Source organism: Triturus cristatus, chromosome 9 (assembly GCF_964204655.1).
Source record: "Triturus cristatus chromosome 9, aTriCri1.1, whole genome shotgun sequence".
In the NCBI taxonomy this organism is placed as follows: Eukaryota; Metazoa; Chordata; class Amphibia; order Caudata; family Salamandridae; genus Triturus; species Triturus cristatus.
The window spans coordinates 1,160,683,073-1,160,708,962 of record NC_140592.1 but is presented as its reverse complement, the minus strand read 5'-3'; the positions used below and the strand labels follow the sequence as shown (position 1 = coordinate 1,160,708,962).

The 25,890-nt window shown below is 43.6% G+C and overlaps 1 protein-coding gene across 8 annotated transcripts in view; it reads right to left on the bottom strand.

The window, feature by feature from the left end:
• The window catches only part of SMOC1 (SPARC related modular calcium binding 1), a 798,046-nt gene that overhangs the window by 627,911 nt on the left and 144,245 nt on the right, over window positions 1–25,890 (bottom strand). For all 8 annotated transcript variants that reach the window (XM_085627140.1, XM_085627133.1, XM_085627137.1 and 5 more), the window contains exon 3: window positions 2,954–3,066. In XM_085627140.1, coding sequence (XP_085483266.1) covers window positions 2,954–3,066 — 113 coding nt within the window. The remainder of the gene's footprint in view (window positions 1–2,953; window positions 3,067–25,890) is intronic.

The window sequence follows — 25,890 nt, the reverse complement described above, 5'->3', positions numbered from 1 at the left end:
ACATGCATAGCCTTTTGCTATTCCTTATTAGCGATTCCTTATTTTTCGCTAATAAGGAATCGCAAATGGCATTGTTGATGCATAGGCCCCTATATTTATATTAATTCCTTATGTATTTCTTCCCATTTGGAAGTGTATTTCCACTAGTTGTCCTGGTCTTTAGTTTGCAGAGAATGAGGCTCAGAATTTCAACATATCATACATTTCTTCAATCCAATATAAGATCTCGAAATGTGGATAATTTAGATTATTTAGATTCAAAAACCTCTACCTTAATATATGGCAAAGGGCAAGCATTACTGGTTTGGTTTCTCTATTTTCTTTATGCTGGTATAAAGGTGCATGCTTGCCTTCACGATGACCCATGAACTCAAATGATTTACCTTATAGTCTGCCACCCATTCTTCTAACTCGAGCACGAGGTTTATATATTTTTTTGGGAGGAGTTTTATATAGCGCAAACTAGACCCAAAGGTATCAGAGCGCTTTACATGAGCACCAATTGCGTTACAGACGAACACATTAATTTGTTTAGGCACGGGGAGGTGAAGGGATTTGACCAGAATCACAGGATGGTGAGCGTCCCTGCCGAGGATTGAACCCGGTTCCCCAGCTTCGAGGTCGACAGCCCTAGCCGTTAGGCCACATCCTATCCCCTATTATTAATTGTGGTAGATACCACAGACCCTTTGGAATGAATCTGTTGTCCCATGAAATATGTAAATGAAGGATCTGGAGTAACTTAAGCGCCATATCCATACAATTCAGTTTCTGTTCAAATGATTTTATTGTTAATCTGAACTTGGGATCTATGACTATTTCCCACCATACATCTTTTTATAATTTAATTTAATGCTTTATTTCTGCCACCCTGAACGTAGAACCATAGTTCATCTCATAAGCATGTACTTTATTGACCACATGTAACAACTTCAGGGCCAACAATGTTAGGGAGGCACACTGAAATTTGTGAGTCCAAAGCTTAAAATTCTATGCGAGGAACACTAATGGCTATAAAGAAGGTCGAAACTGCAGCTTCAGGAACTGCATCATAGAACATTCCCTCAGGGGGGATCCTCTTCTTGCGAACCTATGAGAATTCCTCTCTTCTTTATAGTACTCCACAGATTTGACAGCAGAGATGCACAAGACCACGCCTAACTATCTCCTGCAGCTGCCCATCCACCAGAACATTCACATAGATCTATCCATCAACCTTAAATCTGTAGATGCTTTTACATTTTTGTAAAAAAATATCCTTGCCAAATGTTTTGATTCTCTCTTTAGCATATAGACATGCTCATTCGATTCAGTGTTCATATTCTGTTAATAGGTAGCCTATCCCTGATCCTAATCTTGTTTCTAGAATAAAAATAAAATGTTTACAGCTAAGATTATTTTATATTCCAAGACATCAGTTTGACAGCGCCTGGACACTGTTGCTAAAAGGAATAGGATGTGTTGCTTACATAGTGTCACTGAAGAATCTTTAAAACATTGAAGGCCTGATCAACAAAGATAAACGTACACTTTTGAGTAAGTTTACGATTATTTGCAATTCACAAAGCAACTTTACGAGTATTATCTTTATGTGCGGTGACTCCACCATGACTGCAAAGACTACACAGTCGTAAAGATACTAATTGTAAACTTACTTTGTGAATTGCAACAAATCGTAAACTTACGCAAAAGTGTAAGTTTACCTTTGTGTATCAGACCCATAATATGTCTATGCCCAAATTTACTTAATCTTCAGAGAACGTTTTTATGACACATTTTAAGGGAGCCACGAATCAGAACTGTTCATTTTTTCAGTTTAGCTGTAATCTCAATTGAAAGAGTTAGGATAGCACGTAACACATCCGAAATGGCATGACTTAATTTATTGTGTTAATGTTGGCTGTAAGTAATCTTTTTTAGCATCTGTATTCTGGCCCAGACAGTTTTAGCTTGTTATTGTCTTAATGTCGCTATTGTATTGAGAATGATTTTGTAATCTATACAATAGACTGGCTTATTTACTTGCTTAACCTCCAATCAGTCCAGGTGCCTGAACACACTGGATGACCTGCCACTGGTATAAGAGCTGCCTAAGGAATTTACCTCGATTCTTACCTGGAAAACACGGACTGAACAGTGCCACCACAGGAAAGCTCGAAATTACAGGTAATTAAATTTAGCAGGCCCTGGTAATTCAGTGACCTAAATTGTGGTAGCCTTTATCACTCACTTCAGCCACTGAATTTGAATCATAGATTGGAAAATGTCATATTCGTTTTAAAAATTGATGGATTTCAGATGTCTAATGTCACCAAGATAAAAGTAATCTAGTAGTACTGATTATTGTTCCTTTCCAAATGTAGATTACCTTTACATTAGTTTTGAATCTAAATTGGTTAATTCCTGTGGATTAGAGATGTGAACGTTTTTTCAAGATTATTCATCAAAGAGCACGTCTGGAACATTATTAGGGATAAAATGAAGCATTACAAACATCTTTACTCCAGATTATGTGGTGCTGAATTATTAATTGTTTAGATTGATATAAATTGTATGTACAATGAACGTGAGCTGAGTAACAGATAACAAGATAATGTAGATAGTTATTGTAGCAAACCCGATTTCAGCACAGTCCATTTGCATTGTGGATTTTCTGAAACTTTTTGAACTATATTTTTGGGCAATACAGCATGTTTCCTGTTGGTGAGGAATCTGGTGAGTTATATCAGTTTTATCAAATACCTCAAGGCAGACTGATTTCTAGCTAGTACATCATGTTATCTCTGCAGGGCAGCATATGTAAAAGCAGAAGATCTTGTTGAAGACCTTACCCATTGTGATCTTATTTGGCTCTGCCACTTAGTTCAATATATTTCCATCAGTTTTATAATTGTGTTTCTCTTTTTCAGTTCTAAAGTCATAAATAAGTTTTTCCAATAGACATAGAACTTACTTGAGTGAAGGAGCCATTCTCGTTGCATTCCGGGATAAAGACGGCCTCCTGTGGCTTTTTTGCCTGCTCCAAGGCCTGTGCTCTTTCCAGCTGACATTTACTTTGACCAGCATCTGCAATTGAAAAATGCCACAATGCTGTCACTTTCAGGAACGCAACATTGCATCCTACGACAACTCTATCAAATCCCAAAAATTATTGTGAAGAAAATCCTCTTAATGTAGAAAAGATGTGGCAAAACATCTGGCAATGAGACCCCGTTTGAGGGCTGAGAAGAGAATTAGGTTGAGGCCAGGGGCCACATCTGTCAGAAATTAATAATAGGGATGAACTGACATAATAGTCCTCCATACTACAGTGATGGACTTTGCTGCAGGGATACCGGGAGATTGAAATCTTCGATTCAGTTTGGTATCCCTGCACCAAATTCCGTAAACTTCACCTTTTGTCCTCAGAATAGAGAATAACCAGACAGACCCAGAAATTCCCATGTGCTTTCCCTTTTTATCGAACAGATCCCTGACATTTCCCAACTGCTTTTAAAGCAGGTGAAAAGTGTCGGAGTGACGGCCGGTGGCTCAAGGGATGGGTGCAGATGATGCTTCAGGGCAGGATTGAACCTGTCAAAAGAAAGCATTGTCTGCTCCAATTGCCGCAGTAGGGGTCGGGAATGAAAGAGGCTATGCTTCAGCCTGCTGCCTATGCAGCTTAACAGAGTGTTTAGTGTCTTCAGGCCCTTGCCAATAGCTTCCATATCTGATCATTCTGGGCTGAAGACACTTGAACACTCATAATTGTGGGTGGTAGAATTCCACCCGCTGTTATCGCTCTGGGTGAAAGTTCATTACTCGTAATGAGGGTCTATGTGTTTGCATAATGTTGCATATATACATAGGGCTTACTGTATATTAACATGGTCACTGTGAATTGAATGCATTGGTGTGCATACCAAATATTGAAGTCAGAATATCAGTGGTACTAAATTAAAAAAATCTACAGGTAAGTAAGTCTAGATTTCCTATAGCGATCTCCACATATAAGGACGTATGTGGTATATATATATCTTCAAGGTACGTAGATGTGGATTTAGGATACAGTAGCATCAGTCTTTATGTGCCTCCTAAAATTTGAATGGATGCATTGGTTACTCCTGTGTAGCAAATTCAGGGGCTGAGCGAGAGCAACTCCTCCTCGTTTCAAAGACCATTATATATGCAAAAGGTATAAAAGATACTGTTAATTGGAGCGGGGAAAGGCAAGACAGATGGACTACTTGGTAGAGGATTGATGAAAGACTAGACTCCAATATCTATGGAAAGCTTGCACTTTCCTTTCAGGTCTTATCTAAATCTTCTGGGTGTGACTGCAATAATTTCAGGGAACACAACATAAGTTCTTTTTAAAATATAGTTGCAACTTCAAGCCCTAGGAGCACCATCAGTGATCCAGGTATAAAATCTTTGATATGGAGGATTTTCTCATAATTTATCCTTCCCAATTTACTTTCACCAAAATACATGTTAGTCCCATAACTCAAATAGGGTTCATATCATATAAGTAACACACATTTAGAATTGTCCTGCCCCATCAGAAAATATATGTCATACATTTTTTAGATATTACAAAAACTCAAATGTCCAAGTTGACAAACTTGGGTTGTTTAAAAGCATGTGTTGGTATGGACTTTGGTAATTTTGATAGAGGTGTTGTACAGCCAAGTAAATCTTGGAAAGTGCTAAGCATACCCAAAGACTATACATATACAATTTACTTCATTGGCCTAATGTTGAACTAGCACCAGAACATTTGCTATTTGCCTTGTGAATATTTGAAAACAAGGATAGTTCCACGATACCTTCATGAACAAGCAAGGCAACTGTTCAGGAGGATCATTCAAAATAACAGTACAATAAATTGGACTGACCTGTTAAGTTCTTAAATGCACCTTTTCCAAGCAAGTACATACCACCTTTACCCGAATATGCACATTTAGATAGTAAAGGGTGAATGGCAACTGTTTCTTCACCAGTTTTATGTATTGTCAAGAACAGTTTGTGAAACCATTCAAACATTTGCCAATACAGTAAGGGGAAACAAGGGTAAGTAAGCATACATAAAAGTATATCAATGTACCAGAAGATTGTCTTTGTCCAGTCAATAAGATGTTACGGTAGAAGTAGTTAGATTTAAATGTTTGCAAGGGTCTTAACAGCAGATGGCTACTTTTCTAAGACAAATACAGTGGAGAGCGTGGACCACCACACTTGCAGAAAAGACAGATCCATGGCTTTCCAGCACTGTGCTATAATGTGTGCCTTGTAAAAGTTTGCTTGTCAGTGGATTCAAAGTATGTACATTTTGCTCATTGATATCACCCAGCAGAAAGACTACCAGATTTAGTGGCAAGCGGACCCCTGAAACCTCCTTTTCACTCAAAAAGGCATCCATCCCACTGCACATCTACCACAAGTTGACCATGTCCCCTCGTTGCGGGCCATCCTTCCAAGAAGGAGTGGGAACCCATACATGGCCCCCAACCCTTTTGACATTAAGTACCTATGAAAGCAAAGCTTTGTGGTGGGAGAAGATAGAGGACTATATATGGCTTTGTTTCCTTTGGTTACTATATTTGTGTGTCACATAGGGGACCCCTTATCTAATCCTCTGTATTGGGCTAATGTTGTTTTTATGGCAGATTAGGAAACTAAAACATTTTCTGTACTAGTAAGGTTCCTCCTATGCCCTGGTCTAATGCTGCCAGTGCTACAATCGGATATATAGAAGTGGTCTTTTCTGGCAAATTAAATGATATATTTAAAGAAGAAAAGTCCTGTTGGGAATTATATATATATATATATATATATATATATATATATATATATATATATATATATATATATATATATATATATCTATATATCTATATATATATCTATATATATATATATATATATATATATATATATATTACCTACTGGCGGATGCCAGTAGGTATAGTTATGGCGTAGTTTCAATAGGAAAAGTGTTTTTTGGCTTGCTTATAACTTTGGTGCCGTTAGACGAATCTTCATGAACTTTTCCCCAAAAAGTGGCATGGTTTGTCTAATTCTGCTTGGTAGGTTTTGGAGTGATCTGTCATATGGGGACCAAGGAAGTGAGGAAAAGGGGGGAGGTGAGTCTCAAAGAATGTGTGTCTCCCAATGCAATTTCCAAAAGGGTTTTGAACACGCCCAGAACCTGAACTACTGCACAAAATTACACCAATTTTGACAGAGAGGTAGCTCGTGGTCCAGAAAGAGCCCTTTTACTGATTTGGTGCATATCCGTTCAGTGTTTTCGGAGTTAATAAAGGAAAAACAAAATTGTATATCAAGGGATGTAGATCTCCCACAGTAGATCCGCAAAGTCACACGCCACCAGCAACACCATGATTGGCTGACCACAACCCGAGCGGGAGATTGTGGCCACCATCATAAGTATCGAGGAACAGTCCTGGGTCTTAAAATCTTTCTGCAAAATGATTAAAGGGGTCAGGGTAGAGGTACACTGACCCTATGGGTGTGTTAGAGGGGTGTCAGAGGGACCTAATTTCAGTATAAAATTGAGTTATATTGTTTTCTTATCCACACTTTGGGAATCCGCAGATCCCCAGCAAGGCTCAGCGAAGCTAGGGATCTGAAAATCTAGACACACTTTGGGGGAAAAAAATACTTTCAGACCCACTCAGACACCCACACAGGTACTCTCACACCCATTTAGAGGCCCGCTTAGGCAGTCAAGCACCCACTCACAGACCTACACAGACATTCACCCACCCACTCACAGAGCCATGCAGGCACTCTCAGACCCACTCACAAACCCACATAGGCACTCACCCATCCACTTACAGACATACGCAGGCATTGACACACCCACTCATAGACCCATGCAGGCACTCACATACCCACTCAGGCACTCACTCACCCACTCACAGACCCACATAGGCATTCACAGAAGTATGCAGGCATTGACACAACCACTCACAAACCCATGCAGTGACTCACAGACCCACTCACATATCAATGTTGCACTCACACACACACTTACATATCCATTTAGGCACTCATACACCCACTCACAGTTCTATGCTGGCACTTTCACACCCACTCACAGACCCACAAAGGCACTCTTACAAACACCTACTCACAGGCCCACAGAGCGACACAAAACCACTTACACATCCATTCACAGACCCAGACAGATACTTATACACTCACTCACAGACTAACTCATATACTCATACACCTCCTCACAGGCCCACACAGACAATCACAGAGCAACTCAGACACTTATATACTCACGCACCCACAGAGGCTCACTCACACACCCACTCCTAGAATCACACAGGCAATCACAGACCCACTGAGAGAGCCACGCAGGCACTCATACATCCACTCACAGACCTACGCAGGCACTCAGAGAACCATTCGTAGATCCATGCAGGCACTCACAGACCCACTCACCCATGTAGGCACTCACAAACCCACTAACAGACTCACCCACTCATAGACCTACACAGACACAGACACCCACTCACAAACCCACAGACACCCACTCACAAATCCACACAGACACACCCGACCACACAGATACTCACAGACCCACACAGACACCCACTCACAAGCCCACATAGACACTCACACACCCACTCACAGATCCACACAGACACTCACACAGAAACTCACATTCTCACACAGGCACTCAAACACACACTTATAGACCTCCACAGGAACTCATACATCTACTCACAGATACTCACAAACCCACTCACACACCCACACAGACACACACACCCACTCACAGACCCACATAGGCACACACACCCACTCACAGACCTATGTAGGCATTGACACACCCACCCAAAGTCCCATGCAGGCACTCTTACACCCACCTACTCATAGACCCAGAGGGCCACACAGATACTCACACACCCATTGAGAGACCTAGACACTTATACACCCACTCAGACACTCATACACAGACTCACAGACCCACACAAGCAGTCTCATACCCACTCACAGAATCACACAGGCACTAACAAATCCACTCACAGACCAACATAGGCACTCAGAGACCCACTCATAGATCTATGTTAAAACTCATAACAAAACTCTGAATGGTTGCATCTAAGCTTGTATACAAAAATCACAATTAGCTGTAAAAGTGATAAGGTGAAAGTGAAACTTTGGGACAAATATACTATGTTTTGTACAACACAGCAAGTTGCTGCACTGTATTGTGTAAATAGAAGAAAGCAGGACAGTTCCATATCCGCCAAGATATGGTGCTGCTGCTCTCTTCCCAAGTGCTGGTGCATTTTCTGGGTAGCTAGGGCCATGCACACAGAGTTTGTGTGAGTGTAACATAGGTTTTGTACTAGAAGGTCATCTTTCCAGTATAAAATACCATGTTTAGATTTAATTTAAAACTTCTCCCACTTTGTATGTGTGGTTGTACAATACAGCAGACATGTAACATTAGAAACTTTTGGAGAAATACTTCCTGTTTCTTTGTGCCTTCTTCAAGGATGCGTATTTTTTTTGTCACAAAGCCTTGTCTACAAATGTTGTTAGCTATGGCTATGTGTAAATAAACCATGGATGGTTGCATGGAAACACTCATTTACCACTCATGGGACACCACCTTGATGCAAAGAAGCAAAAACTAGCACACGGCTCAACTTCACTTTCACCTTATCACTTTTACTTTGTGCTACTTTTAGGCAACCTTCCAGCACAAAATATGTTTTGCACTGTAAAATAGATCCCAGATCAACACTTGGTGCCAGTTTGCATCACTTTTGGTGACTTTGATATGGTGCTGATAAATCTGGCCCTCTATTTTATCTTTCACCATAAGTGGTGCCCAGGCGTCTTTATTTCGGCCAAATATACATAGCTATGCCCTTCCTCTTCAGCCAGGGCCAGACTGGAAACCAAAATCAGCCCTGTCAAAAATGTTCAGCCTAGCAATTATTACATAAGTCTGCAATTAAAATGGGGGCATGTGGTCTTTCATGATTGGGTCATGGAAGCCCATTCCTGGTCTGAAAGCAACTCTCTAGCTCACAGCCCACCAGGAAAACAAGAGTGGCAAGAAGGGCCACATCTGTCATGTTTTAATCCATTTAAATGTACTCTAGCTTTCGTGCCCTGAAAAACCTTGGCAAAGTCAGGGGCATTCGTCCCAGAAGACTACATGATAAAATGAGGACATTCTACAAAGATAAGATGTGAGTGTAGCCTAAAGTAATATCACTCAGTAAAATGCAACAGTTGAAACACTTTGTTGCAGTGACCCTTCTCTGAGAAGGCTAGGAATTTCCATCTAGTGCAATTCCTTGTATTATATTTGATTAGCCTTTCTTGCTCTACTGGGACCATTGGGTGATGGTGGGTACTGAGGACTCAGGGAGGGGATATGTGGGCTTGGGTAGTTTTGGTGCTAACCTGTGGTTAAGAGTGGATGCACCTACGTTTCTCAAATTGGAAAAGGGTTAACCTAAATTACTTTGGGAGGCCAGCACATGATATGAGGCTTCCACTAACGGTATGAAATTAATTTAAGATGTTTTACTTTCCAGATAGAAGGACTGATCTCAAAGCATCTGTACTCGTAACTTGAACTTACGAGTGCAGATAAATCCATATGCAAGGAGTCAGGAATAGCAGAAATTAACATTTACGTGACATTTGCAAATACAGAATTTTAACATCAAATCAAATTTTAAAGTCACATTTTCACATTTCGGTGCTTCATTTAAAGGTGGGCAGTAATGGGGTATCTGCTAAAAAACAGTAAATGCTCTGATAAATACCTCTTGATTGCCCTGTTTACAACTAGAGATGAAGGAACAGCTGTCTTTCTGACAGAGGATGCCCAGTTTCATAAGCCTCAAACCATGTGTCTAAGTCATCTCCTGCCACAAGGTCAGGCATTAGACCTTTGGGAATGTGGACCCTCCTGTCAGAGGGCACTAAAGAAACACTGCCACCATCACTGCTGGACTCAGCCTGCCTGGCCTTAATGTCAGCTCCTTAAGACTAAGTTCATGAGCCAACCTTAGTTTCTTTTCCTCAATAGCCAATTTTGTATGCTCTAAGGCTTTCTCCTGTCCCAATTTTAACTTGGCCAGCTCCAACTTGAGCTTCCTTTCTTTCTGTCTGTCCGCCAGCTTTTCTGGGGACAGGACCCAGTAAGCAACACTGCTCCCTGCCCTAGGATGGATATCCTATCCTGGGAGTATGTTACCCCCTCCTCAACAGGTCGCAGCCCAAGACCCTCCTGTGTTCCTGGTCCAATTACTCCTCATTCTCTGGCTCCTCCTAATCATCAAGCTCTTACTCCTCATCTGCTGGGATTAGGTGGGTCTCTTCCCATGCTCTAAAGGCTTTTTGTAGCTCTGCTTTTTTAGTGCTCCTCTTAGCAGGCAACCCCTTGTCCTGACAAAACCCCTTAGCTGGGCCACAGTGTAGCTCTCCAGGTTGACCAGCTCAAACTCCATCTTTGCAGGTAGGGATCACAGGCACCACAGCCAGGTAGAGTAAAACATGAATTTTGAAAAAGCAAAAAGGCGAATCAGGGAGAATTGACTCAAATTGTCCCCAATTCTTTTATGGCACTCCATCTGGACAAGGGAATCTGTTAACCTTACACATCAGTTTATTGAAGTTTATCTCTGGAACAAGTACATAGGTTCCTTTGGATAATGTTTGTTAAAAACAGTCTAATTTCCCGAGGTTTATCACACATTTTCGAAACGCCAAGAAAATGTTTAACCTTCTCGAAAAAGGAGATTAAAACTCGATTTCTTATTTTAATGGTAAAAGAAAGATATAAAATTAACAGCCCAAAATATACGGTAAGATCCTATTTAGAGGGACCGATCACTGATAAAGGGGCCGCCTCATACTTGCGGTCCTTGACAAACCAACATCACAGATTTATACTACTTAGGTTCTGTTTAAATCTTATCCCCTGCATGTTGGCCCATCCTGCAGGGATTTTTTCTTAACAAGAGCTCCCACCTTCCTCTTGCGATGGTGTGTCTACACAATCTAACCTGCATATTTTTTTCTTTTGTAAATTTTACTCGGAGCATTGCAAAATATTTATACTGCCAATTATGTGCAAATGCAATTTTAGGTAATGTCACCCAGGGATGTTCTTTTTACAAATGCTGTCTGATCACTTTGTTATTGTGTTGCATCTTTTCTGTGTCTTTCTTTAAAGACTAGGAGATTTCATACTAACTTGTTATGAATTATACATTTTTATCTGATTTTAATAAACGGTTTTTAATAGGATATTTTAATATTATATGTGTATAATGATGAATGTTTTCTGCTTGTATATTTGAACTTTATGATCTTTATGAACAAGGATCGAATAAAGAGATTTGACTGACTGACTCAAATTAGTCTTAGATGTGGAAAAGTAGTGTACACCAAGTCGCTGCATGGCACTGCACAAGCACAAGTCCAAACCTCACCGCTGAACACCAATGTAAAGAAATTGGGTTTCTGGCTGTCCAAGCAGGAGTCACAATCCTAGTAAGGGAAAGTCATATACACACCCTAAATTAACCCGTGCTCACGCTCCCAAAGCTTGGCACAGAGTAGTCTGGCTTAATTTAAGAGGCAATGTGTTGAGTATTTGTTCAACACTTCAAACAGTAAACCAGTGAAAACCCCACACACAAGGAAACCACACCTGGTTAGAAAAATAGAGCTTAATTTAATTAACAAAACAAGACCAAAACAACAAAAATACAATAAGTATAACCGGCGTTATGAATTTTTTAAGAATAAAGTAAAATGCAGTGATTAAAAGCATAAAGTGCCAACTAGGGCTATCTGGTCGCGCTAGACGGGGTTGAATCCAAAAGTTCAGGACAACCACGATGGAGTGTGGGTCGGATACAGGGACCAACCTTGTCCAGCTGCAAATTACCTTGTCATTACCAACAACAGGGGCAGCCCAACAAACCTGAACCAGGGGCAATAATATCTATTCCTAACAAAGGTTCAAGAAACAATTTGTTTAAAGGTACAGAACATAAATATACAAATCAATAATACATTAGTGAAAAAAGAAAGGAGAGAAGGAAAGAGAAGAAATATAATAGAAATACCCATATGCAAAAAAGCAATAAAATTTATTACAAAATCGAAAGCAAAAACAATTAAGACAATAACGCTCAAAGCAATGTGCTGTTATACAAACAATATAAATCACAAACCAGACAGGTGGCAAACGAAAAAATACACGTTACAGTAAGGGTACAACATATAAATAAATAAATGTGTCCTTCATAAGTATTGGCCACAAAAGCGTCGACAGCGATTTGACCACTGTAAAATGACACGGTCATCCTCAGGACTAGGAGTTCCATTGAGCGTATAACCACGCTCCTTCCGACATGCGTTGGCAGGTAATTGAAGTGGTTTGTGCTCCTGCCAGAGGAGGAAGTATTGCCAATATCTTGAACAAAATCGAATGTCGTTGGATACTTCACTGTGATAGTATCAATCGGGGTCTCAACTCTATGGAGGAATGTCATTCTGTAATATATAGTTGAAAGACTGATATATATGTAACTAATATCTTGTTTGAATGTCATTGTCACTGCTGTGTGTGATCACAATCACGCTTCATTTTGTATGTACCTAGCGCGATCATATGTAGATTTTGTTTTGAGAATAGCCTCCTGCCGGCTATTTTGGAATTGCCCCAATGGTGGGTAAACTGAAAATGTAATTTTTGAAATATATCTCTGTACAGTCCTTTTTCATATTGTATTTTGTAATTATTTCTCTCAAACCTGTAATACTGTATATATTTGTCATTTCTTTTTTGCTAAACTGTGTGACCATATGTAGATTCTGTTTTGAGAATAGCATCCTGCCGACTAATTGGAATTGCACCCAATGGTTGGTAAACTGAAAATGCAATTCTAGAAATGCATCTCTATACAGTCTTTTTTCGTATTGTATTTTGTAATTATTTCTCCCAAACCTGGAATGTTGTACATATTTGTCCCCTCTTTTTTGCCAAACTGCTTGTTGTCATCCAATGCATATGAGGCTTTATTTAGGTTCCTCAATTGCAGGAGGTGTATACAAATCTCACCACTGTCAAGGTTCCTTCGATATGAAAATGCTTCATCTTTTCTTTTTCTATGGTGGTGGATTCTTTTATCTAATTTTTTATTTTGGTTCAGAATATATGTTCTCTTTATCTTCTGTTTCCCCCCTTTTTGAATAATTTTTAATATAATGTGCAGTTACTTTCGGACCATTATAAGAGGGCACAAAATCCCCTTTTTTATTTTATCTAAGTAAGCATTTCACCATTCTAAGAGGGCACTTGTCGTCAGGTTTTGACGGTGTACTGAAGTCCTTTGTCTTTGTCTATGTATTCTCGACCCGTGTCTTTCCCAAAACTATATCGGGAGGGCAAATATCGAGTTAATGCACTGGAAGCTTCAGAATTTATTGCCGCTCTTTGGTTTGGCCCGGTAAGCATTCATGCTGTTTTTTGGCCGATATTATAACGTCCTGAATGCTTTGGCTGTATGCATACTCACACACACATATATATATATGAGAGGCTGACACGCGAGTGAATTATGTTTCTAACTCCATGGCGGTCCAGTATTGAGTGATGCAGTCTAAGAAGGAGTAATCCTGTGTACATATGATTTTTGAGGGCCAGGTAAACATTCACGCTGTTCTTTGGCCGATATTATAACGTATTGAACGCGTTGGATGTATGTATACGTGCATACATATATATATATGAGAGGCTGACACGCGAGTGTATTACGTTTTTGACTCCATGGCGGTCCAGTATTGAGTGATGCAGTTTAAGAAGGAGTTATCCTGTGTACTTTTGGGCATAACACATGTATGTCACCCATTTGGACTATTGCTCCTGCCTTTATCAGCCGGAAGATAACTGTAACTGTGGCCACATTGTTTTTAAACTAATACATCTATAGGTCTTTATGTCTTGTTCTCTTGTTTTCTAGTTGATTCATGTGCGGAAGCATATTGGTGTTTTGCTCACCGATTTCTGATGTCATTCCTTTAACTACAAGGATTTTTGCCATTAAACCCTAAATAAATAAATCCGGATTCTCTGAGACGGGTTGTATTTTCGAACTTTGGATCTTTTGTGGCTGGTTGAAGCAATATCCGCCCATTTTATGTAAGTGGCCAGTGATGCTGGATCTATTCCTTAGTTCCTAAGTATATAGGGAACCTCTTTTTCATCATAGTTTTTTCTTTTAGTGATGTTGTGAAATTGTCTTTGGACCAATCGAAGTTGAAGACCTCATCTCCCTTTTTAATAGGTGACTTTTTCTATATTTTTTGCTATTTATTCTTTGGTTCACTGGGTGTCCATTTTGGAGGCAAGGTTTGTATTTCCGTTCCGTTCTATGCACGGCTCTGTTTTTCTTCTCTTTTTTCTCCTTCTCTCCTTTGTCCTCGCGGGCTTTTTCTTTTGAAGGAGTTTACTTTTTATAATTTTGACCCATATGTATTTTTCAGATATTGAATTATGTGTGACGCTCAATGGAACTCCTAGTCCTGAGGATGACCTTGTAATTTTACAGTGGTCGGAACGCCCTCGATGCTTTTGTGGCCAATACTTATGAAGGACACATTTATTTATGTATATGTTGTACCCTTACTGTAACGTGTATTTTTTCGTTTGCCACCTGTCTGGTTTGTGATTTATATTGTTTGTATACCAGCACATTGCTTTGAGCGTTATTGTCTTAATTGTTTTTGCTTTCGATTTTGAAATAAATTTATATTGCTTTTTTGCATATGGGTTTTTCTATTATATGTCTTCTCTTTCCTTCTCTCCTTTTTTCACTAATGTATTATTGATTTGTATATTTATGTTCTGTACCTTTAAACAAATTGTTTCTTGAACCTTTGTTAGGAACAGATATGCAAATTACCTTGTGGCATCGGCGTTGAGGGCCAAACGCGTGGAGCAGAGGAGCTGATACTTAGGTGCTGATTGCATTATTTGCACATATCTGTTCACTATTTTAAATATTTTAACTATTACTCACTCGTTGCTTGCTGCTGGAGACGCCCTGCACCCCGGTCCGTCACGGCTTGTGCCGATTGCACGGAGGGTGGACCTAGGGCCTGACTCCTCCCCCTCCCCCCACCACTTCCGGGGCACTGGGGTTTAAAATCAATGGCCTGGCGAACGCGCAGCGGACGCGCGCAGCGGGCGCGCCGGCGGCGCGCCGAAGGCGCGCCAAAGGCAAGCCCGTCTGCGCCCGTCCGCGCCAGGACGCTGCCAGTGGCCAGTACCCCTACAATTGCTACCTTGGAACCTCATGTAAAGATTCCGGTACGCATAAAATATTCCAGGTCTGATCTCATAGCCATCAGAAATCAGAGCCATCAAAGGAACCCTCATAAACCTATATGTGGGTTCCCAGTTGTTCTAGATGGTCCCGTCTCCTGCAGACACTGCAGATTTCAATGCTTAACTTACAAGAGTATCGATCCGAAGATACCACCTTCCCAACCAAAGCCTCCAAATGCGATACCTAAATCAATTCTAACCTGGAATTGCTTCCTGGCCAATGTACGTTCACTACCCAAACACGCTATTAATATCTGGGACTTGTTGGCCTCTAATCAACCCCACGTGGGATTTCTAACTGAGACGTGGATGAAGCCTCATTCCAATCCTGATATAGCTATCGCTCTCCCTGAGGGCTATAGCATTCTAAGGCAAGACAGGCCCATCAGAGCAGGCGGAGGCCTAGCTCTTATATTTCAGGACCCTATTAAAATAACAATTATAGAACAGCATTGCACTAATCTGATGGAGATTATGATCTTCAGAATTGATTTACACCCACAATTCTGCTGGAAAGGCGCCTTGGTCTATCGACCACCTGGACCTTCAACTAATTTCTCTTGTCGATTATTGGAAATAATCTCTCCGCATGCAATTTCTACGAATAATTTTCTATTACTTGGGGACTTTAATGTCCAGGGAGAAAACACGAACAATAAGGAAACTCTCTCCTTATTAGCAGACCTATCTACTCTAAGTTTGAGCATTATAAATACTAATATCACTCACCAGGCCGGGCATATGCTCGACCTTATTTTAACCAATTCCTCGGACATCCGCTACAATGCGACGACCCCTCTTGAGTGGTCTGACCATTATTTGGTGGACTTCTCAATCTTAAGCAAACAGGAGTTAGGAGGACATGAAAACAGACTCCCCAGAGTCTTTAGACAGTGGCGCAGAGTTACTCCTCAATCTTTTCAGGACCTTTTTAACCCGCCATGCTTCAATGAGCTGGATGATATTAATGACCATGTAACAGCTCTGAATGCCAACCTCGAAGCAGCTATTAACCAATTAGCACCATCTAAATCTCAACTGAACCCTCTTAAACGCGTGCAAGCTCCATGGTATACACCTACTCTGAAAACAGAGAAATCCCGTTGCAGAAAGTTGGAGCGAACCTGGCGCCTCTCACACAATCAAAATGATAAAGTCGTATTCAAAAATGCTCTAACAGCCTATCACAAAAATTTGAAGCTTGCCCGTAAAATGCATATTGCGGCTGAGATTGACAATGCGGAAAATTCCTCTCGTACACTCTACCAAATATTAAATACGTTTACTAATCCCAAGGCTTGTAACACAGATGCTGCTCCTTCACAATACCTCTGTGACAATATAGCAAATTATTTGTCTCAAAAAATTGAAAACATATATCAAAAAATTACTTCGACTAGTAGGCCCTGCCCCAGTCAGCCCTCAAATTCCATCCCCGTCAAAGAGATATTGCACATCCTTGACACCTTCCCTGCATGCACGGTACTGGAAGTTGCTGCTCTTCTAAAAAGTACCAAATCCGGCTCACCACTAGACCCTATGCCTGCCAAAATTACAGCTACTTTGTCAGATTCGCTCGCCAGTCCTATTTGTGCTATCCTTAATAAGTCACTAAAGGATGGTGTTCTTGCGGCGGAGTGGAAGGCAGCCCAGGTCATTCCCATTAAGAAAAATGCGAAACTGTCACCGGAGGACTATACCAATTACAGACCCATTTCACTGCTCCCCCTTCACAGTAAACTCCTGGAAAAACACATCAACAAACATCTTTCCGCGTTTATTGAATCTTCCCAATGCTTAGACGAATCACAATCCGGTTTCCGTCCAAAACATAGTACGGAGACCACATTAGTGGAGGTCATAGACAACATCAGAATGGCAGCAGATAAGGGTCAGGCAGTGCTATTGGTCCTGCTTGACCTGTCTGCTGCCTTCGACACCATATCTCATCAGGTCCTCATCACCAGACTCGAGGAGATGGGTGTAAGAGGTAAAGCGCTTGGTTGGCTGACTGATTTTCTGACCAACAGGACGCAAACTGTCAATCTAGGTCCCTTTAGCTCGTCCACCACCAGGATCAGCAAGGGGGTTCCTCAGGGCTCTTGTTTGAGCCCTACATTGTTCAATGTCTATGTAGCCCCCTTGGCAGGATACCTCAGACGGCTTGGGTTTAACCCCATATCCTATGCCAATGACACGCAACTTTTGATGTCTTTCGATAAAGCAAATCCGCTTACCCGGGACTTGTTTTCCGAGGGCATGAAAGGAGTTGCGCAGTGGATGAGGGAAAATTATTTACAGTTAAATTCTGACAAATCAGAAATCATGTTGTTTGGAGAGGCAAAACTGAGATGGTCCCCTAGTTGGTGGCCTGAGGAATTGGGCTCTGCCCCGTCCCCTAAAGATGTTGTAAAAGATCTGGGTGTACGCCTGGACAATGATCTTACTTTAGAAGAACATGTTAACAGTACCGCCAACACCTGCTTTCATACCCTCCGCATGTTGCGTAAGGTCTGTCCCTTCCTTCCCTTATCTACCCGTAAATCTTTGGTTCAGTCACTGATTATCAGTAGATTGGACTACTGCAATGCCCTGTTAATCGCAGCAAAAGAAAAATCTCTATGCAAACTGCAGGTGGTCCAGAACACCGCTGCCCGATTAGTAAATAACGCACTTCCCAGGACCCCCTCTGCTCCTTTACTCCACGACCTCCATTGGCTCCCCATAAAAAAGAGGGTCAGATTCAAAATCTGTTGCATGGTTTTTAAATCCTTGCACAACTTGGGTCCTGGTTACTTTGCTCGGAAACTGGTCAGGTACATTCCGACTAGATTACTGAGATCCAGCCAACTTGCATACCTGCAAATCCCTCGCATAAAACTAGCCCGGATGGGTGGTAAAGCGTTCTCCTATCTGGCACCCCGCTACTGGAATCTCCTCCCATTACATCTTCGCCAATGTACCAATTTGGGGGTCTTCCGGAAATTACTGAAAACGCATCTTTTCTAATCAGTTTCCCTCAGTGGCCAATCAGCAGTCTAAAGCGCAGAGATACCCCGTATGGGGTGATTCGGGCGCTATACAAAACCCATAAATAAATAAATAAATGGTCGATCCCTTTAGATGTAGGTGATGTGTCGGTTCCGAGCTGGGCAAGTCAGAGATGCGTCGTCATCGAACCACAAGATGTAGATGATGTGTTATCGTTGAGCCACGCATGTCAAAGATGCATTAGGAATTGGAGGCGATACGCCATGAGTCAGCGATGTGATGTCTTCGGTCCACACAGCGATACGTCGGTGTTGAGGGAGATGCACCGGTTCCGAGCCACACAACAACAGCGATGCGTGGAGTTTTGCTGAAGCAGCACTTTGTACCCACTTCTAAGGGTCCAGGAGTGGATTGGCACCACTTGGTAGGGCAAGACTCTCAGAATGCAGAGTCCAGGTGCTGTAGGTGGATGGTTGGAAGTCTTTGCTATCCCTGAGACTTTAGAACAGGAGGCAAGCCCTTTGAGTCACTTTGTTCTGGGTTGGAGAGATGAAGGTCCAGTCCTTCTCACTCCCAGGCAGGAGGGCAGCAGGTCAGTTCAGCAGAGTAGCAGTCTAGCTGAGTGGCAGTCCTTTCAGCAGCACAACAGTCTCAGCAGAGTATTCACAGGTCCTGAAGTGTACTGGGTAGGTGGTGTTAGAGGTCCATTGCACTTACCCAGTTGTGCCTTTGAAGTGGGGAAGACTTCAAAGAGAGGCCATTGAAGTGAACATGGTCCCTGCTATTCCTGCCCTGGCTCCAGACTCACTACACAGGGGTATGCAGCCCTAAATGTCAGCTCCTCCCTCCCATACTGCCCAGGATGGCTCATCAGAATGTGGCTGGCCGATGGGCTCCCTGTGTGTGTGGCTGTCCAGAAGAAATGCACAAAGCCCAGCTGTCACCCACCGCAGAAGTGTATTCAGAGACAGGCAGAAGGCACCAAATGGCTAAAGTAAGAAAATGCCAACATTCTAAAAGTGATATTTTCAGAATTACAATTTAAAATCTAACTTCATCATGAGTTGGGGTTTTAAATTGTGATTGCAGAGACATCAAATGTGGGGTTCCCATGTCTTCCCAATTGGAAATTACACTCATAAAATGTAATAAGGTAATCCCAATGTTTACCTGTGGAAGAGAAAGGCCTTGCAATAGTGAAAAATGAATTTAAGGGTTTTTACTACTAGGACATGTAAAACTTAAAAGTAAATGTCCTACTCTTTAAGTGCACTGTACCATGCACTTAGGCTGTCCAGGGCCTACCTTAGGGGTGACATATGTATTAAAAAGAAAGGTTTGTGCCTGGCAAGAGGGTTAACTTGCCAGGTCGATATGGCAGTTTAAAACTGCACACACAGGTTCTGCAATGACAGGCCTGAGACATGTTTAAAAGGGCTACTTAAGTGAGTGGCACAATCAGTACTGCAGGACCACTAGTAGCCCTGAGCACATGTAGTGTGCTTTACTAGGGACTTACAAATAAGTTAAATATGACGATTGTGCATAAGACAATTTTACCATGTTCAAAGCAGAGAACATCCACTTTAACACTGTGTAGCCGAGACCCAGAGTCCTAAAGCCAGAAAAAACAAATTTAGAAAAACCAGGAGGTCTGAAGGCAAAAAGTCAGGGGAAACCATGCCAAGGATGCCAGGTTTAAAACGTGTCCTCCTGCAGCTGGAAGTGGGGAGAGCTACCTGACTCCTTGGGAGTTCTCTTCACCAAGGAGGAAGAACCTGGAGAGACCATTAGCATTGGTGTGGTCTGTTCCAGGACTGTCTTCCCACCATAAAGGATTTGTGATTCTCATGCCTCATCTGCATTTGCGATCTGAGGCGTCTGTGGTCTGTCTGAACCTGGAAGTGATTACCAAACATGCATGGTCTCAGCTTCCTCCGTGCCCTGACCACAGCAAAGTCTTCCCTTTCTATTGTGCCCCACCTCTATTCTCTGGGAAATAGCCAGTAAGACTAAAGGCTGATCCAGGCCTTCTTCATTAAGATGTGAGACAACAGCACTATACCATGCTCTGAGGCATCTGTTTGTAAAATGAATTCTTGGGGAAGTCAGGGGCCTTGAGCATGAGTGATGTGCACATAGCCTCCTTCAGGGTATCAAAAGATTTCTGGCATGCCTCTGTCCAGATCACCTGACGTGGCTGCTTCCTGGATGTCAGCTCTATAAAGTGAGAAACAATAGTGCCATATCCCTTGGTACAAAAATGTAGATGCAGCTTTCCTCTTTAAAGGGAGCATCGATTTTAATAGATGTGACTCTTCTATAAAAATATTGTTCAAAAGTTTAGATGCCTCCACTACAAAAGTGGCATTATACCTTGGAGGATGCCTCATTCAAGTGTGAGGGTGGCACTGACAATTACATTCATGGCTCTCCTTTGTGAGAGAGCTGTTAAACATTATTCAAGTGTGCTGGCTGTGTGAGAATAGCATGATGCTCAAGGCTTAACATAATTTTTCTCATATTTCTTATGAGTATTACTATTAACAGCATCACCAGGCCATCATCAGAGTTTGCCATCACCTCACTGCTACCTTTGAAACCCTCCCTATTTTGAAGATCCATCCCTTGAAGAGGAAGCTGCTATTTTGACCTTTGTGTATATGTGTAAGGTTATAGGCTTTTTTAATTCAATTTATTATTTTTTTATAAAAACATTTTTTTGACAACCAATTTTATTGAGTTTTATATGTAACAACAAACAGCACCATTCCGAGCTACATATGCATTATCAGAATAGGGTGAAAAACACATCTCAGTGACACATATCCACGTGTGCCTGAAGAGAGGACCACACCATCGCAATCATCAAATACCCCGACACATTTGCCCCACATACGGCAAAATTTCTCAGGACACCCCCTGGCTACATATAGAGGCCGCTCCAGCGCAGCGCACCAATCCACCCCCCCGGCGCCAGCGCTCTAGAGTGGGAGGAGCAGTGTCCAACCAACGCGCAGCAATATCCCTCTTGGCGACCACCAGTGCTGTGTTAAGGAAGAGCTTCTCAGTCCTAGAGCCGTCCAATCCATCAGTGACTCCCAGCAGAACATGTATGGGATCGAGAGGCACCTCCCACCCCAGGACCCCCGTCGGATCTTGTGTTAACAATTTCCCAATATCTCTGGATCGCAGAGCACAACCAAATCATATGGTAGAAATAGGCATGGGGTGGGCACAGCGGGGGCAGTGGGCGTCAGGCGGAAGCCCAGCGCATTTCTGACGCAGGGGTGTAAGGTAGGCGGCATGTAGAAAGTAGACTTGGACCAGGCAGAGCCTCGCCGATACCGCGATCGTCCTAGGGGCCATCAGGGCGTCCCTCCAGTCCTCATCCTCCAGAACGACCAAGCCAGCCCTCCCACCTCTCGCGGAGTAGGGAAAGGAAATTAGGAGTGTTGTTGGTGAGTGAGCGGTAGATCCGAGAGACTCCACCCTTCCCCAAGTCCCCGGTCAGTACCTGTACCTCGGGCGGGCTATATTCAGGCAGGGACGTGCCGCCTGGAATGTGGGAGTGAAAGGCATGGCGCAGCTGCAAGTGCCGAAAGAATTGAGAGGGATGGAGGGAGTGCCTGGCCTGTTTACGTCACCCAGCAAGGTTACCCCAATGAGATCCCACTGCCGGAACCCCGGCAGGGAAGTGACTTCACCAAGTCTCGTGCCACACCACAAGGGAGTGTAGCGGGTCAGCCTGCCTGTCCATGGAGTATGACGAAGTGAGGCATGCCATGCCAGGAATACGCTGCGCGTGACCTCAGGAAGAGCTCGGGGAATGGCGGTCCCATAAAGCATGCCCTGGATAGAGGAGAAGCCCGAGATTAAGTTCCAATCGATACGCCGGGTCGGACCAGCCGCCATTGAACCAGTCGTGAATCGTGAGGAGACGAGTCGCTAGGTAGTAGAGGTAGAGGTTCGTCATTCCGAGGCCTCCGTCAAATGGTGGGATTCGGCATTGGGCCAGGGCCAGCCTGGACCCCCGTCCTCCCCAAAGGAATTTGATGGCCATACCGTCTATATCCTGGAACCAAGATCTGGCGAAGGGAAGGTGGGTGTTCTGGAGCATGTACAGAAAACGGGGCAAGATCATCATTTTGTACAGGGCAATCCTGCCCAGAAGGTTTAGGGCAGCGTGCGCCATTTAAGGAGGTCAGCGTGGACCCTCTTAACCAGCGGGGTGACATTGAGCTCCCATGCAAGGTCAGGGAGGAGGGAAACCCAAATCCCCAAGTATTTGAAAGACAACCACCGAAGAAGGATCGACGGCTGCCAGTCAAAGCACTCGCGTGATACGTGTAAGGGGGCAAGGACGGACTTGGCCGGGTTGAGCCGCAGGCCGGAAGCTCGTTCAAAAATAGCCAGTGCCCAAAGGCAACGAGGTCCCGACTGGGTTGGGTCCGCCAGGAACAGCAACACGTCATCCGCGTATAGCACGATTTTATCCTCCGCTAGACCGGGCCACCTCCAACCAGTCAAGGAATGGTCACTGTGGACAAGACAAGCGAACGGCTCCATTGCTAGAGCAAAGAGGATCGGGGAGAGGGGGCATGCCTGCCTCGTTCCCCGTCCAATGGGGAAAGGGCGGGATAGAGTGCCATTGACGAGGACCTCATGTGTTGGATCTCGAGGGCAAGGTGAAGGCGACGGAGACAGTGCCTAGTCCCTCGACGAGGCATAAAGCTACATTGGTCAGGGTGGACAAGCTGGGTGAAATGCGGCCGTATGCGATTGGCCAATACGGAAGCGAAGATCTTAAGTTCCGTGTTGATGAGTGAAATGGGCCGATAGACCGAGCAACACTGCGAGGGGGGCTGGTACTTCGGGATCACCACGATGGTAGCGAGATCCGTCTCTGGCCGGAATGAGCCACACTCTGCCGCTTCCCTGTACATCTCCACGAGAGGCTAAGACGTGGGAGAAAGAAGCCCTCCGGTCGGAGGAGGTCAGGGAGAGAAAGATCAGGTGGACGCACCGAATAGAGGGTAGCATAGTAGGAGGCAAAGCATTGGGCAACCGCTACCGGGGCACGGTGAAGCGTTCCATCTGTGTCTGTCATCTCAGGTATGATACGGTTGGCTATAGGGTAGGTGGCGAGGCGGTGGAGTAGCTTCCCGTTTTTGTCTCCCTAACGTACACTCGGGCCACGGACGAACGCCAAAGGAGCTTGGCAGCCTCCAGAGAGGTCTGACGCATCTCGTCTCGTAGCAACGCCAGTCTCCGCTCCTGGGCATCAGATCTCTCGTCAGGGTTCAGCGCCTTAATCAGGGCGGCCTGCGCCTCCAGGCGTGTGTGCTGGGAGTCACGTGCCGCGCGAGTGAGTTTCATCTGGCCCTTGGCAAACCCCCTAATAGTGGCCTTACCGGCCTCCCAAAGAGTGCGAGAGGAGGACACCGAGTCCTGATTAATGGTAAAATAGCTGGCAAGTTCAGCACCAATGCTGTACCTGAACTCCTCGTCCTGGAGGAACCAGGCGTTGAGTCGCCAGAGCGGTCGGGAGGCTGGGGGAAGGGCCCCTACGTGAAGTAGCACTGGGGAATGGTTCGATAGGCCCCTCGGGAGGATAGATATGGCCTGAAGCGATCGGCAGTCCTGAACCGGTAGGAAAGCATAGTCCAGGCGTGCATGGGTGTGGTGAGAGACAGAAGTGTGGGTGTATTGCCTAGCCGTCGGGTGCCACAGTCTCCAGGCGTCTCCGAGCTCCAGGCTGGCAGCCCATGAGGAAAGAAGACCGGACTGGACAGTCCTGGAACTAGAGGGAGGGGACGCAACGTCAAGAACAGGGTCCATAATGGCATTAAAGTCGCCCCCCACCACGGTTAGTCCAAGAGGTAAAGCCGCGATCAGCGGGGTAAGTCTGCGGAGTGTAGGGGCCAACAGAGCAGGAGGGGAATAGACAGACAGCAAGTTTAGCAGCCGATCCCCAAGAGTCCCTTCTAAAAGAATAAAGCAGCCCTGAGGGTCATGCGCAACCTTACGCGCCACAAGGGGAACAGCACGTCGCACCCGAATTGCCACCCCTCTGGATCTTCTACAAAACCCCGAACGCCAGACCGCGCCATAGCGGGCAAGGAAAGAACAGTGTTGGCCTAGTAGATGTGTGTAAAATAGGGGTCAAACCCAATAAACCCTTGAGGGCTTGGGCAGAGAGGCCGTACTGATGCAGGCAGACCCCCATTGATTCTCTGAAGACTGACGCCAGAAAACTCTCAGCTGTGCTGATTTATAACCACAGCCTTTCTCTAAAAGCACTTGACATCGCAGTGTATTATCAGGCTATCCTGATTCAGACGGATCATTTTCACATTCTGAAGACTAACGACAGAAATAAATAAAATCTCGGCAGGATTGATTCCCGCACTATCACGATCTGGCAGTTGCTGATGCCAAAGTTCCACATGTGTAAATACCCACATGATTTTAAATAAAGTTACGTGAGAACGCTACTGAGACCTCTAAGAGTCCTTTTTTGAGCAATCATTGTCCTGAAGATGGTCTGACGGATTGACACCACCCAAGACCGAAACGTCGACTTTACCATCTAATTCCAATTTATTCGTTATGTACAGCAGATTGTATATTTAAGAAAAGGTTCATCTCTGTTCAAACCAATCAGGAATAGATGTGTATATATAGATGAAATGAGGACTTAATTCCGTCCCCTATTTTCACGATATATTGCTTTAATTTATGTCTCTTTTGTACTCTTTTTACTCTGGATGAAACTATATAAACTAATGTGTTTGAATCACAAAAGAAATCCCCGTGTGCGTTGTTATCATTATATATCTATGATGTCCAGTTCATGAAATTGATTTCACATTGATGTTATTTCATTTTAACATGCCTATTGATTCAAATCGTTGAAATTCATAAATAATTGATCACTTTAAAATAAATCCCTTGTTGGCACATTGACCTTCTCATATCAGGCCTAGTAGATGGGTTTCCTGGAGCATGAGAATATCTATCGCCTGGCGCTGGGTGTATCGCAGGACGGCTGCGCGCTTGATTTTGTCCAGCAGGCGGTTAACATTCCAGGCCATTAGACGGAGCGATGAGAGCGCGCTAGAATCGCCAAGGAGGAGAAGGCCATGGGGGGAGCCGGATCGCAAGGCAGCTTAGCTGGGATAAGAGGTGTGCGGAAGGTCCCAGCACCCGCGGATAGAGTAGCGTAGCAGTGTATGGGATGTGTCCCACTAACTGCTGTGGATCAAAGGTGGTGCAAAAGACAATAACTTTGAAAAACAAAACAACCAGGAGCCAAGGCTCCAATCCCTCCCATTCCCCACCCCACACTTCAGGAACGGAAGCATCTGTCGCCCAAACAACAACAAAGCACAGAAACACTTGGAAACGGGGCAAGACGTGGAGGACCCCTCATCTTAATAGGATGTTCATTTCTTATACCAATGGTGAACAGTTAGTGACAAAATGGGAAATGAATCTTGAGCTCA